This window comes from Podarcis liolepis (genome assembly GCF_965112155.1).
Source record: "Podarcis liolepis genome assembly, chromosome: 1".
NCBI classification, from domain to species: domain Eukaryota; kingdom Metazoa; phylum Chordata; class Lepidosauria; order Squamata; family Lacertidae; genus Podarcis; species Podarcis liolepis.
In genome coordinates, this window is record NC_139554.1 from 29,901,375 (window position 1) to 29,918,749 (window position 17,375).

The following is a 17,375-nucleotide window of genomic DNA, read 5'->3' on the forward strand; positions in this document are numbered from 1 at the left end:
TTAACAGGAACTGGTAGACTATATATTTATTTGGACAGCAATTTGATACATTAACCTTCCCCAACCTGGTGCCCTCCAGATACAGTGGTACCTCGGGTTAAGAATTTAATTCGTTCTGGAGGTCTGTTCTTAACCTGAAACTGTTCTTAACCTGAAGCACTACTTTAGCTAATGGGGCCTCCTGCTGCCGCCGCACCACCGGAGCACGATTTCTGTTCTCATCCTGAAGCAAAGTTCTTAACCCGAGGTAATATTTCTGGCTTAGCGGAGTCTGTAACCTGAAGCGTATGTAACCTGAGGTGTTTGTAACCCGAGGTACCACTATATTTTGGACTACAGTTCCCATCAGCCCCAGCCAGCGCTGGTTGGGGCTGCTGGCGTCCAAATCATCTGATGGGCATCGGATTGGAAAATGGTGCTATAGATAGATAGGTCCCATTGAACTTAATAGAATAGATCTGCAGAGGAATTCACTGTCAGTCAATTTATAAGCTGCTCTTCAGAAATAGGACCATCACAGTGTAAACTACATGTTTCATTAGAATAAATCCTATTGAGTTCAATAGGACTTTCAAATAAATGGGTGACATACAAACTATTTATTTCCTTTCTCAATCGCTTCCCATGAGGCACTATAATGACATATAAAAATATATATAAATTGCATATAAAAACAATTTTAAAACCCCCTATAAATATTAAAAACAGTTTAAAACAACACCACATACATAAAATCAGTTCAGATCCAGAACATCAAGTGGGATACAGATTTTAGAAGGCTTATCGAAAGAGGAATGTTTTTAGCAGCCACCAAAAAGCTAAGAGGAGAAGGTGCCTGTCTGATATGCAAAGCGTTCCAAAAGCTAAAGATGTCTTTATTCACACATCTCATTTCAGTGGCCAGAATTACTCTCCATTCGTTTTGTGTGTCCTGATGCCACTGCCTATGCGTGGAGAGATTTCCCAGGTGTGGTGGGGCTATAAACAAGATCTGAGAGAGAAAGGCAAGGCTTCTTCTCATTTTGCAGTTAGGATGGTCTGTGTTCTGGCCCCAAGATGCTGCTAGGCCTTGGGGCCAAAGCCCAGGATCTCCACCCCCGGCCACCCATAGGGCAGGAGCAGCAGCGAACAGTTTCCAGGTCTGATGCTGATTTCTGCAGCATGTGAAAGTGCAGGTGCTCAGAGTATTCCTCTTTTTAAAAACCAGGGCTGACAACTATTTGCTCCCTCTGTATCAGAAATACAGCAGCAGCTGCAATACATGGAGAAATGTTACAGATAGGTAGCCATGTTGGTCTGCCATAGTCGAAATAAAAAAATTCCTTCCAGTAGCACCTTAAAGACCAACTAAGTTGGTCTTTAAGGTGCTACTGGAAGGAATTTTTTTATTTTGTGTATCTGAAGAAGTGTGCATGCACACGAAAGCTCATACCAAGGACTAACTTAGTTGGTCTTTAAGGTGCTACTGGAATGAATTTTTTTATTTTGACATGGAGAAATGTCAGTGGTGCGCGCTTCACAACTGGAATCATGCCTATGCCATCAAAAGCACCCCCCCACCCGCGTCGAGGGTCAAATATTTCCGAACTGCACCAGCTTTCTAGCCTGCCCCTTAAACCACCAAGTATTTCCCCCCACCCCCCTGCAAATAAAGCACGGTCGGCCTTGTCACACCTGAAACTGATCAAACAGGGACCAGGAAACTGGCTGAGACCAAAAAGCTCCGCCCTGGAATATGCGGGGCTACAATAAAGAGCACCTCTGAGCAGCTGCAGAGTGCCCGCGCCCAACCCCAGCCCGCAGCGTGTCGACCTACCCAGGCTTGGGACCGAGGAGCAGCTTATGCCACCCTGACTCGCCCGTGGTGTCTGGGTGGGCGCCGCTCCCTCTGCCATGCTCTCTGGTGCTTCCAGTTTCCTGAGTCTGGATGGCTTGGGGACGCCCCGCCGGCGATGGAGCTGGGCCCCCGGAGGCCTCTGGCAGCGGGGGGAGGCCGCCTTAGCACCGCAGCCCCGCGGAGGGGCGGATTTCTCCCGGCGGGAAGGCAAGCTCCACTTCTACGCCCTCTGGTCTCTCCGCGAGCCGCCCCGGCAGCTCAGTAGGTGAGGCCTGCGCGCGGCGGCTCGCCTTTCCCGCCATCCTGGAGGGTGAAAGCGGGCAAAGGTCTAGGGAAATTTATGCGCCAAAAAGCCTGCGCCTCAGGTTCACAGGTCACATTTACGATACGGTGTTTTCGCACGTGAAAACCAACAGCAACCCTGAAAGCAGCGAAGAGTCTTGTGCGACGCCGGGAGCCTAACTACTAGCAACGTTTTGGGTGCGTTAGGGTTGCCAACTTCTCAGCTAGCCTGTGTAGGTGTGTGCCTTTAACAGCAGCTTGATGAGCAGACATTTGCAGGCGGTGTTGCTTATCTACATGCTGCAAAAAGCCGATTTCTGCATGACCAGCAGACAAGCACTTAAAATAGGCATGGATGTTTGCAACCTTTCACCGTTTCCCATATGAAAATAAGTGTGTGTGTACCTGCATTATCCCAGTTCTCCCACCCAAGTCAAGGCCTGGCCAGAACTCTTCATTGCTGATTTTTCTCCCTTTATGCATTTTTCTGTATCTTCTCTTGCACTATTTTATGAATCCATTGTGTATTAGAAAACTGATTAGCATTAAAATTCATATCCTCTATTTTAGCTCCTTAGGGGTCTAGGTCTTTTAACTTCCACTTATTCAGCAGAATGTCTAATCTCACAGTGCATCTGGCTGCTTTTGTTACACAACATACATTAGAACTAATTGAACAGTGTTTAGTATCTGAATAGGCAATTATGGGAAGCAAGATGGAAGGGAAGTTAGAGGAATCCACAAAACCATCAAGATATAAAATGGGGGCAGCTATTGGAGAATATAGACTGCACCTGGTAAATGGGGACTGCTGGAGCCCATGCACATAATGCAAAGAAAGCCGCTTTAAAAGCAATGTTCATAATTGGCACAATGAAGGGTTTCTATTCAGGTTACACACAGTGTGAGCCTCACATTTGTAAATGCCCTCAGTTGGGTCCATTCTGTCCTAGAAAGATAGTTCCAAAATTTCAAAGCAGGTTGCCAACCCCTCTGTCTTCTTTTAGGGAACAAGTGAGAAGGAATCCCTTTGCTGTATACATGCTATTATACCTTTAAAGCACATTTTCCCCTCAAATAATTCTGGGCACTGTAATTTACCCCTCACAGTTAACTACAGTGCCCATAATTATTTGAGGGGAAAATGCGCTTCAAATGCGCTTTATAGGTATTGTGCACATGGGCGTAGCCAGGAATTATTTTAGGGGGGCAGGCTTTATGTTGGAGCAGAACCGAGTTATCTGCGACACAATTGGTCAGTTAAGTATTTTTATTTATTTACTGTACTTGATTTAGGAGGGCAGCTGTCCCCTCTGTCCCCTCCTGGCTACACCCATGATTGTGCGTACACAGCACCAGTCTTTCCCCCTCTTGTTTTCCATCACTATGAATCCTTTCTTCTCAGTTTCCTTCCATGCTATCCCTTTTGAGACTAATATATTTTCTCTTCTCTCTAAGCAAATGCCGTCAGAAATGTTACCAGACTCACTTACCACTTCCGCTGCCCAAACACCTAGTGGTCTTTGGTTTGGGTGACTGGAGCCGCTATTCTCAGAAGACAAGCATCATTGTAGAAATATTAGTGAATCCAAATGTTAAGCCACAAAAGATTGGCAAGCTGGGGCCTGAAACAAGGTAAATTCTAGATAATTAGTGAATTTTGATGCCAGTATTGATACTTGTTAGCATGCCAAGTGCTTTCCAAACACACTGTGAGGAAATAAAAAATTCCTTCCAGTAGCACCTTAAAGACCAACTAAGTTAGTTCTTGGTATTAGTTTTCGTGTGCATGCACACTTCTTCAGATACACACTGTGAGGAAGTTCTTTAAAAAACTGTATGAGGGAATAAATTATTTTAAAAGCAGAGAATGTGTCCAGGGCCAGCAAAGGCTGGATCTGAACTCAAGACTTCAGGGATCAACATGCTATTAGTTACAGCAGCTGTCATGAAGATGTTGTGCTATTGCAACCTACCAAATCCATTTGTTCTGCTATGGACAGTCTTTAAAGCTTAAGAATGTATTGTCAATTTAACTCTATCAGCTGTTGAAATAAAAGTAAAATTATCTCAGAGCAAGAAAATAGTGACCAGTGTGTTTTACTTAAGCAGGTGTTTGGTATGGGAAGGTGACTGGCGAGTGGATGTTTTGATGGCTTCGTTAAAGCAGGAAGAGAATGGTAACCCTGTTAAGCTTCTCTTGACTGTCGAGGAACAGGTAGGAAAGTTTTCTATCTTGTCATTTCTGTACTCCCTGCCTACTGAGACTGGGTCCATGTGGATTCATTTTTAACGTGACCCATATATACAGATATGAAAATGGAAATCTTAAAAGTATCCGTTCCTGTAATGCCACTTGTTAATGAATATTGATATGCTGTGTAATTATTATTCTGTCTTGTGATGGCCATGTGCCCTGAAAGTTTAAATACTTTGCCTAAAATATAAGTAAAACATCAAGTATAGGCCCTATCTGAGGGAGTCCCTCCTTCTTCATAGACACGTTCAACTGTTGAGATCTGCAGGGGAGGCACTGCTGGTAGTTTTGCTACCCTATCAAGTTTGCAGGCAGGAATGCATGAGAGGACATTCTCTGTGGTGGCCCCCAGGTTTTGGAATGCCCTCCCCTTCTGGCCTCATCATTATATACATATCAACGCCAGGTCATAATGCACCTTTTGCATAGGTTTTTGGGTTGCAGGACGAGTTCAGAATACCTTTCCCACTGTAGTGTTGTTCCTGTTTCCTGACTGCTGTTGATTAGGTTTAATTTATTGCCTAGTAATGTTTGTGTGTTACAAAGTTTGCTTGTTGTATTGAGCTGTATGTAGCTATCTCTGGAACTTCACATTATTACATTCATTATGGCCCTTTGGGCCACTACCACAGAACATGATGAAGGGCAGCCTATAAATTGTTATAAACAAACAAATCTCACAGATTGAGTAGCTACATGTGAGATACCCCAGCTTTTTGATTTGGACCTGAAAACTGGTTGGAAGCCAGTGACTACAAAGCATGGGTGAAATATGTTCGTATCTCCCAGTTTCTAGCATATTTTAAAGGCAGCCCATGAACATTGCAATTATACAATTAGTACAATAATACAAACCAGGTTGGCCTCCTCATCCACGATTAAATTATGAATAAGGGAGATTTTATTATGGACTAACCTGGCATTTAATGGCAACGCTGACAGGCTCAGGGGCATACCGGTTGCTGCTATGGCAACCATGATCCGTCTGACTGAGGGAGAGACCCAAAGAGGGAACAGATAGATGCCCACTCAGTCTACCCTGTTACACAGCCTGTCACATCCTTCAAACCATACCTCTCTCTCTTTAAAAGCCTCCAATGTAGGGGGCTACTCACCTGTGCATTGCCTTTTGACTCAAGTTGCAAGTGTTGTTCTCATGTGTGTGTCTCTCCTCCTTAGCTGCTCAACAGCACCCCCACCCGCCCGTTTCAGGCCACAGAACCTAATCAGTCACCTGTCCTTCCAGAAGATACAGGTCAGCGATTGGATGAGCCCCCTGAGGTAGGTTTATAGATAGAAGTCTCCTTTTTCTCCATTCTCCTAACTGCTTGTTGTTAACCTCTAGGACCACGACCAGTCTACAAGTTACACAGACAGGTAGTGGAATTCTGGAAGCGTTATTCCTACTGAGGGAATGGGGAAGAGGAGGAGAGTACAGTGGAACCTTGGGTTACGTACCATCCTCCTTACGAACACTTTGGGTAACAAGCTCTGCTAACCCGGAAGTAGATGCTCCTGGTTGTGAACTTTGCCCCCGGATGCAAGCGGAAGTCACGCATCGGTGGTGCAGTGGCAGCAGGAGGCCCCATTAGCGAAAGTGCGCCTCATGTTAAAAACGGTTTCGGGTTCAGCACGGACCTCCAGAACGAATTAAGTTCGTAACCGGAGGTACCACTGTAATTCTATTCCCCACACCAGAGAGAGGGCTACATGAAACCTTTCTGCCTATTTTCTACATGCAGGGATGTTTGTGTTTTGTTTTGTGTGGGAAAGTGTGCAAAAATATATCTACATCTACAATCTGAAGTGGTTCCTTCCAGATTTCTGCTACCATATTCTGTGTGATTTGTAGGACTGCTTCAGGTCATAGAGCAATTGCTCAGAGATTGTGTTTGTGATCAAAACTCCGTAGTGGAAACTTCATTTGGTGTTTCACACCCAACAAATTTGCAAGTGACGCCAAACTTGAAGGGATAGCTAAAGCCGCAGAAGACAGAATCTGGATTCAAGATAACCTTAATAGATTGGAGAACTGGGCCCAAATGAAGAAAATGAATTTCAATAGGGACAAATCACAAGTTCTACACTTAACGCAGGAATATTTAGCTGCACAAATATAATGAGGGACACCTGGCTTGCCAGTAGTACATGTGAAAAGGACCTAGGTAGACCACAAGCTGAACATGAGTCAACAGTGTGATGCAGCAGCAAAAAAAGCTAATACTATTCTAGGCTGCATCAACAAATGTAGAGTGTCTGGATCAAGGGAAGTAATAGTACCGCTCTATTCTGCCTTGGTCAGACCACACCTGGAATACTGTGTCTAGTTCTGGGTGTAACCATTTAAGAAGGCTATAGCCAAACTGGAATGTACGCAAAGGAGGGCAGCCAAGATGATCAAGAGCCTGGAAACCAAGCCTTATGAGGAAGATTGAGTGAGTTGGGTTCTATGATTCTATAAGTGCTTGGGCCTTTGATGAACCCTGCTGGACCATACCTTCTGCTCCTAACAGTGATTTACCAGATGCTTTGGGGGAAACTCTCAAGCTGGACAGAACAGGAGCAAAGCATATGGGGTAAGAATAGTCAATATGGGACCCTCCAGGTGTTGGGCAACACAACTCCCAGTTCCAGCAAGTATGGACAATGGTCAGGGCTGATAGGAATTGTAGTCAACAACATCTGGAAGACACCACGTTGGCTACCCCTTGTCTAGGGCAGCCCAGGGAAAACTGGAGTTGTCTGTAGTGCATGCCTTCAGTGAGCCCTTTTCATTAGGCCCAGTCGTTTTGTTCGAGTGATTTCTGATCCCGATCTAATTCTCTTCTTTGTGGAGCAGTCTAAGAATGGGAGTTCAGCGATGCCTGTTAAAGAGCCTGTGCTTGAAAGGAAGGAGTTCTCTCCACCCATGGAAACGCTGCTTATGCTTCCTGCTTCAGAAACAACTGCTGCATCGGTGGACTGTGAGGAGGTCAGGAATAAAACATGTACATCTAATTCAGCTCGCCTAAAGACCAGGAGGGTTCTCTTTGAACTTCTGGCATCCAACAGACAGCAGGAATCTGAAGGTTAGTAAATCTATAGCAGGAGTGATGTCTAGTTTCCGAGACCAAATTAGCTTGTAGTTGTATAGTATTCTGGGACAGGGAGGAGTATTTGTGCTCCCATGAATGTACAATGTCCAGTCCCGCCCCCACCTTATCCTATTAGCTTGGCCTCCTTTTCAGAAACTTTCCAGTGATGATGTAAAATACAAGACTTTAGTACATGCCAGAACCCGCATACATCCTGTCAACACACATTCAGAATGCTCTAATTTACAGTGGTGCCTCGCAAGACGAAAAGAATCCGTTCTGTGATTCTCTTCGTCTAGCAGTTTTTTCGTCTTGCGAAGCAAGCCCATTGACGGATTAGCGCTATTAGCGGCTATTAGCGGCTTTTAGCGGCTTATCTGTTGATCGGATCAGCTGATAAACGGCTTAGCGGCTTAGAAAAAAGGGGGGAGGAAGCAAGCCCATAGGAAAATCGTCTTGCGAAGCACCTCCAAAACGGAAAACTCTTTCGTCTAGCGAGTTTTCCATCTTGCGAGGCATTCGTCTTGCGGGGCACCACTGTATATGAATTTTTCCTGATGCATAGGAGTTGGGGAAGATACCTAGCAGAGAGTTACATACTTGATGATATCAGTGATGTTTGCATTTGGGCTTGCAGCTTATGGAGACAACCTCCAATTTGTTCTTTAACTTCCTGGCCAGTCATCATTTCCATGCAGTCGAAAAACTGTTGCCAGATTGGCACCAATGGTGGTGTTCCTCCCTGTGCCAAATAATGGCTTTAGCAGGTGACTGCTGATCAGAGCCACAACATGATAGGAAAGAGCTAATCCCACTACATGCTGCAGACCTGATTCTGATAGTGTCTCCCTCACTGCTGGTATTTATAGTTTGAGGGTGGGGTGGGAATCATGCATTACCAATGTTAATGTGTGGTTTGGCCGTCGGTGTGCAAAAAATGCATGTTAAATTACTGAGCGTGCATTCTAAAGCATTTCACCAGATACAGTATCATAACTTCTTTGCTTATGATGAAATAGCATCTTTTCTTTTTTCCAATATAAATGCATGACCCATTGAAAATCAGTTTGAAGGGAGCATTGCACAAGAATAGTAATCTCTCGGAACATTTTCTCTCTCTGCAGACTTGGAAGTTAAAGAGCTGCAAGGTAAAATACCTGTTCCTTGAACAATTTGTTGGAATTCATTCAGTGCTTCCAGAACAGCAGCTCCTAGTAATACCCAGTACTGCTCTTCCACTGTGAGCTACATGTGGCATTGCAACCGACTTCCTGTGTTTTGAGGGTATAGTGGGAGGAATTCCATGCCGTGCTAAGGTGATCATTTTGTCAGGGCAAGCATTTCAGCTTGTTGTAAGGAACAATCCCCCCTCTCCTCTCCCTATGTGCTGTTCTGGAAGTTCTCCTGACCCCCCCACCCCTCAAGCCAATTTTGGGGGGCATGCAGGTGGAAGGTGGGGAGTAGCCTCATTCTGTAAGCAGAAGCCCTTGTGCAAGGCTTACATTGACAGAAGTCATTAGTTGAACCTCACCCATTAATTCTTGTATGTGGACATCTCACTATGTTCAGTCTACCCTGAGTCCTAGGGTGGGAAAGACAGAATACAACTGAGCCACCTTTTAAAAAGCAGTTATTCTAGAGTTTATTGTTTTAAAGAGCAATTTGGTAATTACTTCCAAGAATTCCTTTAAAAAGTTGGGGGGGAAAGTAGCGCAAAGAGCATGGGTGTTAATTAAAAGATAGAATAGAAAAATGACGAAATGGTGCTTGACCGTAAAGGTAATGGTGCCGGCATGGCTATAACTTCATTTACCTGCAGTGTCACTGATGTATCTAAACTGAAGCTCTAGGAAAAATGGAAGATTAGTTTTAAGACCATCTACATATGTGGAGTTTGCGCAGGATTTTCTGTGGTTTGAGGAACAAGAGAAAGCACTGGAGGGTATTGATTTGATGGTGTCCTTTAGATACCCTGTAAAAAGTGAGTGAATGAACAATGGCAATTCCACATTAAGGGTAGCAGCCAGAATCAGTCATGGTGTAGGTTTCAGGAGGAAGTTCTCCCAAATGACGCTCCCGCAATGAAATGAGATGGATTCTGTGGTATGTTTCTGCTGTCTCCACTCCTGCATCTCTCGGCAGTATGTCCAAGCCCTCGGTGGTGTCATGCCATGTGCCTGAGTGACCCAGAAACTGCTGTTCTGATCGGTGGCGAAGGAACTAATCAACAATTTTGCCAAGATGCCCTGTGGAAACTGGAAATTGGTGAGATGCTTCTTTGCTTGCAGTGATGTACATGTTGACACTGTCTGCAGCTGATCAGAGGGAAACTGAATTGGAGTCATTTTTTCCTATATGGGGATAGTAGTTCTTAAAGGGGTGTCTGCCATGCCTGGTGATCTGAACTTGAAAGTGGCTGGATCTAACTTGCTTTGCACACTACTTGTGTTCTGGTTAGCAGGGAAGCCAGCTCTACGCTTTTAGCATGTTGGCGACTACTTTGTGCAACTTTCCCCCTACCCTCTTGCACATCTTGAGTCTTCACTTCTGTTGCTGATTTCGCAGACAATGACTTCTGGTTCCCCATGGATCTCCCAGCACCAGGTTCCATGCCACAGTGTTCAAGGGGCCACAGTGCCACATATGACCCAGAGACCAAGCGCATTTACATCTTTGGGGGTATGAGGGAGGCAAAGCGCTACAGCAACATCCATGTTCTGGACACAGCGTCTTGGAAGTGGCTTCATGTGTCTGTGAGTCGCAAGAGAAACAAAGCTTTGAGCAACAAAGAGACATCCATTCCTTTATTTGTTTTTAAATTGTGTCCCGGTTTTCACCAATGCAATTTACAACAATGTAGTATGTGGAATTTAAAACATACACTCCCCAAACCTCAAGAACAGCGGTCAGCAAACTTTTTCAGCGGGGGCTGGTCCACTGTCCCTCAGACTTCGTGGGGGGCTGGACTATATTTTGGGGGGGGGGAAATAATGAACGAATTCCGATGCCCCACAAATAACCCAGAGATGAATTTTAAATAAAAGGACACATTCTACTCATGTAAAAACACGCTGATTCCTGGACCGTCTGCCGGCCAGATTTAGAAGGTGATTGGGCCGGATCTGGCCCCCGGGCCTTAGTTTGCCTACCCATGCTCAAGAATTCAGAATCTTAAAAAAAGAGCAGACCATCTGAGAAGGTGTCTTTATTCCTGAGTCTTCCCCACTTTTGTAAGAACCTCCCCTCCATGTAAGAGAGAGTGGTGGATCACAGCTCAGGTGGGGAGTGATTGAGGCAGCTGCTGTCAGGTCTATTAGGAAGGCATTGGAAAGGGGAGGAATCGTGTTCATTGATGCTGCCAGCAACGGAGCTGTCTGTGGTGCTGATGCTAAGTCAGCCTAAAATGCCAGGCCTGTACAGTGACCGGTGATCTCTTCCTTAGGCTAAGGGTAAAGTGCCAACGCTGGCTTACCACAGTGCAACCATCTACCGAAAGGAGCTATTTGTCTTCGGAGGAGCTTTCCCTAAAATGTCATCCCTGGAGATGGGAGCTTGCAGCAACACACTCTTTGTTTTCAACCCCGAGTATGAGATCTGGTATCAACCCATTGTTGAGGGGGAGAAGCCTTTGCCTAGGCTTGGGTAAGTCTTCTTTGCTTCAATGAGGAGAATCAGCTTAGTGCTGATTTCTTGATTTTTCTCACTGAAGTGTGATATTGGACAACTCCTTCATTGCTCTCATTTTTATTTTATTTCCTTGGCAGTTGGAAATAGCGTAATTAGTGCTTTCTTTGAAAACACTTGTACATTTTCCTGCGGGTATTTACTGTATTTTTTGCACCATAACACTCACTTTTTTCCTCCTAAAAAGTAAGGGGAAATGTCTGTGCGTGTTATGGAGGGAATGCCTACGGGTGGCATGCCTATGGATTTTCCTCCTCTATGTGCGTGTTGTGATCGGGTGCGTGTTATAGAGCGAAAAATACGGTACTTTATTTGATAGTGCTATAATGCCAAGGGAGTCTGTGTAAACTCTGCCCCTCAAACTGAGGGCCCCTCAGAAACCTCCTATCTTGTTGACATACTAAGTGCATTCAGACATCCTCTCTGCCTGGAATTCCTTGGGAGTATTTTATTCTCTCACACCCCTGTTCCCAGAATGAAGCTTACAATGCCATTTTTAAAACTCTGTGCAGTAGAAGGCAAGACTATGGCTTGGATCCAAGGTGTCTCATGTGAGCTGCATAACTTTATTGCATGCTGAGGGGGCATGCAGTTTCAGGATCAGCTTGCAGGGGTCTGTCACATATGGGAGAGAAGTATGAGAGCCTCATTTCACAAGTGGAGTGGGTGCCTCTTGCAGGTTTTAGGACCAGGCTCATATACTAATATTGATATCAGCTGTGTAAATCTTGATGAAGTTTTCCTTACCTCCAGCATGGGAGTTTATATCTTTTGGCTAAATACTTTTCAGTTCTCTTAATCAGAGAATTCACAAAAACCTGTTGGTCAAGAGAAGGAATTAATAGAAGCTTCTTCTCATTCTGCAGAGATCAGCTTAGGAGTTGGATCTATAGGTCTCTGGACCAAATTACACATTCCCTAATACACTGCTTAAATAAAACTTTTAACTTTAGCAAATGGGGGAAATTCTATCACTTCTGATGAGTTAATGAGTTTGTTCTTAATCTAGATAAAATCTTGGCGAATCTACTCAAGCAGTGCTGTAAAACTTGTGTTTACTTGACGCATTTCTCTAGTAAAAAAGCCTTTTGTGTTCCATGGTTCACATTACATTATGTTTATGTATGCCTTTTTTGAGGGGGTTGTATCCTGCCCCCCACTCTAGGGCTGTGTTCACATTACTGCCATAGGTTGCAGTGAAGTTGTTTCCCACAGGGATGCTTTCACACCTTCGCCAAAAACAAGAGGCATAAGGATTCCAGTCATGTGAAGCTGGTTTGAGAAACAATACACCAAACAGTAGTATCTTATAACAAAGTACAAGATACATAATGCATTTTGGATAACGTCATGTGAACACAGATTATAAACCAGTACTGGAAACTCAGTGAATGCACAGTAAACTGGAGTGTGAACACAGCCTAAGGTTGCAGGCCAGCTTATGGCAATAGAGATTTTTTTAAAAATTACAGCATAAACATTATTACATCTAAAACCAACTCACACGTTTTATTCTTCTGCTGCTACCGAAAGAAGAGCAACTTTATTCTTCTGATGGTACCGAAAGGCTTAATGCAGCTGATGTCTCATATTAAAACTTTAGTTTTGAAAGTTGCTATTGGATATTGGAACACCATAATTTGTTTTTAAGGCGTTGCTGGAGCTGACCAAACTTTTGGCATCTTTCCACCAAATGCCTTGCTAGCTTTGGAAATGATGGAGCTACTCATATACAGCCCCTGTGGGTGCCCCAGAATGGCCACTGAGATTGACTGAAGCTAGGAAAAATCATTCGGAAATATAAGACATAAAGTGGATTTCTAGCTATAGATGTTGCAGGGACTGTTTCATTTTCCTACGTTTTCCTTGTTCACTGTCTTTCCTTGCTTTCTCAAAGCCATTCAGCTACTCTGCTGAGGAACAAACTGATCATATTTGGGGGCCAGAAGACTTCCTTCTACCTGAACGACACACACATCCTAGATCTGGGTAAGAACTTTGCCATTCCCTCTCTGTTTGGATAGAGTTGAAGTCCACTGCCTGGTGAGGTTAAAGGAATCCCTTGAGGCGGGAGATGTCAGAAGTTGGTATATATTGCACACTGGTGTGAGGAAAGACTGATGCTAGTGAACAGCGACTTTGCCTCAAAATCTTTTGGAGAATGGATCAAAAATGACCTCTTACTGGCCATTGTAAGATTACTGGTGCTATAACCAGTAATTTATGGCCAGATGCAGTTACAGACATCTCTGCATTATATGCAATAAGCTGCTGCAATTCCCATCCAGAGAGGAAGCTGTGTGAAGTCTATTTCAGCAAAAACAACAAAACCCTGTAGCACCTTGAAGTGTAACAAAGTTATTGTGGGTGTGTGAGTGGAGAGGAAGTGGATAAAATGCAAAAAGTAAAGCCTGTGATGATCTAAATTCTATAGTTGTTTTATGAATGGTCACTAGTCAGGCCTTTTTGCATTTCTTTACAAATTGATACCATTGTTTACATTCCTCTTTCTGTCTGATGAAGCCAACTCTAGCCCACAAAAGCTTCTGTAGTAATGTTCAGTGTTTTTAAGGTACCACAAACTTTATTTCCCCCCAATAAGTTTGTTGCATCTGAAATCTTCCACCTTTTCCCATGTGCCTCTAGGTTTCATGGAATACATTTCAGTTCCTTTTCTCTCTGGACAACCTTCAGCTCGCAGGTAAGAGCTGATTATGGGGCTCTCTTGCATGGACAATGCTAGTGATTGTAATGGAAAGGGGTCTGAGGTGCATGTTTGAAGGGCTGCTGTCAGTCATGAGTTGGCATCCCTGGAGCCTGGGCTAGAAAAAGGCAGCGCTTTAAACTTCCGTGTGCTGCTCTTCTCAGAAGCCTGTTAGTTGACAAGAGGAAACCAATCCTTGATCATTTTACTGCAGAAACGTGGAACCTGTATCCCCTCCCACTCCTGGTGCTGCTGCACTCCAGCTCCCATCAGCCCCCAGCCAGCTTGGCTAATGATCAGGGATGATGGGACCTGAAGCCCAACAATATCAGGAAGGACACAGGCTCCACATCCCTGATTTAATGGGTGAAACCTTCAAGCTGTTGGTACACAGGCTGAGACCCTACCTGCCCGTGGACTGTCTTGCCAGAGTGGTGCACGCTCTAGTTATCTCCTGCTTGGACTACTGCAATGCGCTCTACATGGGGCTACCTTTGAAGGTGACCCAGAAACTACAACTAATCCAGAATGCAGCAGCTAGACTGGTGACTGGGGGCAGCCGCCGAGACCACATAACACCAGTCTTGAAAGACCTACATTGGCTCCCAGTACGTTTCCGAGCACAATTCAAAGTGTTGGTGTTGACCTTTAAAGCCCTAAATGGCCTTGGTCCAGTATACCTGAAGGAGTGTCTCCACCCCCATCGTTCTGCCCAAACACTGAGGTCCAGCGCCAAGGGCCTTCTGGTGGTTCCCTCACTGCGAGAAGCAAAGCTACAGGGAACCAGGCAGAGGGCCTTCTCGGTAGTGGCGCCTGTCCTGTGGAACACCCTCCCATCAGATGTCAAAGAGATAAACACCTACCTGACATTTAGAAGACATCTGAAGGCTTCAGGGAAGTTTTTAATGTGTGACATTTTAATGTATTTTTAATCTTTGTTGGAAGCTGCCCAGAGTGGCTGGGGAAAACCCATCCAGATGGGCGGGGTACAAATAATAAATTATTATTATTATTATTCCTGCCTATATCTAAGCTCCTAGGCAGGTGATCTATGGTAGCAGCCACCTTTTTCTTCTTGCAGTATTTGATGTGAGAGACTCATCACTGCATCACATGATGACCCAGAGGCAAAGCTTACACTTGCCTCCAGCTTCAAACAGCTAGTAGCTCTTTAAGGAGTGGATTGGCAGGGAGGAGTCTTCAAGTGTTGTTGTAGCTGCTCCAAGCAGCTGTTAACCCACCCTGAAAGTAGGAGTGTGGGGAGGTTAAAAGGCAGCCCTCACATTACCTCATAAAAGTGAACAGTTCTTTTTTGGGTGAGATCACTTTTTAAAAAGCTCTTAACATTTTTGCATGGATGATATTTCCTCTGAAAAATGTGGAACAAATCAGAATTTGTACAGAGATGGACCAAGTTTGAGTAGAACAGAGTTGCAAGTTTGAGTAAAACAGAGTTGGGGATAGAGATGAACCTTCTGCTTTCAAAAAACATATCCCATGTAAGTTACACCAGACACACCCTAGCCTTTTCCTCCTCACCTTCCACTATCATTATCTGCCGCATCAAGATGGCCTGGTCCTGGCCACCATGTTGCCTTACGATCATGCAAGTGGATGATGTGATGTTATGGACTCCAGATAAGTCTATAGAAGTTGGTGATGGCTACACAATACATTTGAAGAAAATGGGAGAACCAGACTGGGGCATTGGGGGGGGCATATTAGCTGGGTGGGTGAGACCCTAGATGGCCAGGCAGGAAGTGAGCAACTGGGTACAAGCTCTCACTTTCGCTTTATTCTAATCCTTAAGAATCCATCTTCTGCTTCCAGTTTCCATGCGGCCATTCCAGTGTCTGATCAGAAAGTGCTGATAAGCGGAGGCTGTGGTGTCAGAGGAGCCTTTCGGGATGCATTCACATTCCATCTTGGTAAGTCCTTGCGGCGCTTTTGCTACCAGTGCTCCCTCAAGACGTGGAGGTTTGCTACCACCCATTAACCCTTTCCCATTGCAGATACCTTGACTTGGAGTACAGTCAAGCATAGTGACCTTTGCTCTGTGCCCCGGGCAGGCCACACACTGCTCAACTTGACTTATGCCCCCCAGACGGATGCAGATAAGGAGAACCAGGGCAAGCACAATGCATGCACGGTTCTGGTCTTCGGGGGGTCAGACCGTGCTGGCAAGTTCTACAATAGTACAAGCAAGCTGCAGCTGGACCTTGAGGTGACGAGGTCTTCCCTGGACCCTGCTTGAGTCATTGGGAGTCCTGTGTCTGGACCAAGAAGGCAAGATCAGAAAGACTGAATATTGGAAGAGTACAAGTGGATGGGTACAAGACTGCCAGTGCGAACAGAGGTTGTGAAAACAACATCATCCCTCTCTGAATACTTTGCTGATCTTCCTGCTGGTTTCATCCCATGTAGGAGAAACAAAGTGGGTTTTCAGGAGATCAGACAGAGGGTTTTTACTTTAGTATTTGCATTTTTTCACTCTGTCACTTCAGTGTAATCTCCTCCATCCCTCACAGTTGCTCCTCTTGAACCCCATATTCTATGACATGCCCTAATCAGTCAGTCTTGGATGTAATTGTGCCTCAGCTAGTGGAGAGGAAAGTACCCTGAAAATGAATGAAGAAATACTGCGGGATGTTTATAAACTGAAGGGCATATAGGCTGGGCTTCAGATATTTGACAGCTGGATCTGGATTATACCAATGCATTTCTATACCTTTCCTCCTTGTTCCTGTTTCTTCCCATTCTATTATGTTCCTGTTTTTAATCCTCCGTCCCCTGTCAGTTTGACCAAGCCCCACCCACCTCCCCAGCAAAAAAAAAAATATAATCCAAACCCAAATTGTGTAATAAAGCATGCACAAGAGTTGTGATAAAAAGAATCTGTCTTTGTTCTATTTATGCTATGAAACTTTGCTGGAGGCATGGAGAGAAGCAATCGCATTCCCAGAACCTCCTAAATTACGCACATTTAATTTATACACACGTAATCCACCTCTTTCTTGCTGTAGAATTACTTTTTTAAAAAAGTACAAAGTATACACACTCCTAATTAACGCTTCAAAGAAGTGTGTTCTGACCTCTCCGAGGAAAAACTTCAGCCTCTGGGGGATTCAGAAGATACCTAGATCCTGCCAGTGTATTGCACCAACTCCCATTTTCACCATAACTTCTTTGCTTTGTTGAAATGCTGCGGCCGTGGGCTTAATTTGGCTGGCAGGCACTACTTTAGCCCTGAGTCTGGCAGCCCTGATCCCATAGATCTATCCGCAATTATGCATCTTAGCAGCTGTCTCCTATGCTGAAGGCTTTCTCATTTACTTCTACAACATAAATAAATGGGATTTATGATTTAGGCCTTTGGATAGAAAAAAAAGCTTGCTTGCTTGCTGCCTGGAGTTATTTTTATAAAGTAGCTAAGCTGCTGTTTTGTCTAAATTTTTGTGCAGTCCAGCCAGCAGTATGGTACCTTGGCCACCTAGATTATAACAAGCAAGATAATATCAAATGAACTTCACACACAGA

At 44.6% G+C, this 17,375-nt stretch overlaps 1 protein-coding gene across 7 annotated transcripts; it reads left to right on the forward strand.

Annotated features, from left to right (window-relative positions):
• Positions 1-1,541: 1,541 nt before the first annotated feature.
• On the forward strand, positions 1,542-17,250 carry LOC310706368 (RING finger protein B-like). 7 transcript variants are annotated; one of them, XR_014525809.1, is made up of 13 exons: positions 1,542-2,102; positions 3,578-3,754; positions 4,229-4,337; positions 5,556-5,657; positions 7,216-7,444; positions 8,575-8,598; positions 9,593-9,715; positions 10,016-10,203; positions 10,893-11,092; positions 13,032-13,123; positions 13,781-13,835; positions 15,649-15,766; positions 15,908-16,040. XR_014525809.1 is itself a non-coding variant. In XM_083502116.1 (13 exons), exons 1-13 carry the CDS (start codon positions 1,894-1,896, stop codon positions 16,090-16,092), a joined length of 1,791 nt encoding a protein of 596 aa, XP_083358242.1. In that variant the 5' UTR covers positions 1,544-1,893; the 3' UTR covers positions 16,093-17,250. The 7 variants fall into 7 exon arrangements, 5 of the variants coding, with proteins under 5 accessions (XP_083358242.1, XP_083358240.1, XP_083358241.1 ...); XR_014525810.1 differs by having other exon boundaries at positions 15,851-15,985; XM_083502116.1 differs by having other exon boundaries at positions 1,544-2,102; positions 15,669-15,766; positions 15,908-17,250.
• Positions 17,251-17,375: the final 125 nt, after the last annotated feature.

Bases quoted from the DNA above. Each gene is read 5' to 3' on its own strand.
- LOC310706368 (XM_083502114.1), top strand. From the start codon at position 1,894: ATGCTCTCTGGTGCTTCCAGTTTCCTGAGTCTGGATGGCTTGGGGACG. The intron at 7,445-8,574 runs GTTAGTAAATCT...CTCTCTCTGCAG, and splicing joins CAGACAGCAGGAATCTGAAG to ACTTGGAAGTTAAAGAGCTG. The intron at 11,093-13,031 runs GTAAGTCTTCTT...GCTTTCTCAAAG, and splicing joins AAGCCTTTGCCTAGGCTTGG to CCATTCAGCTACTCTGCTGA.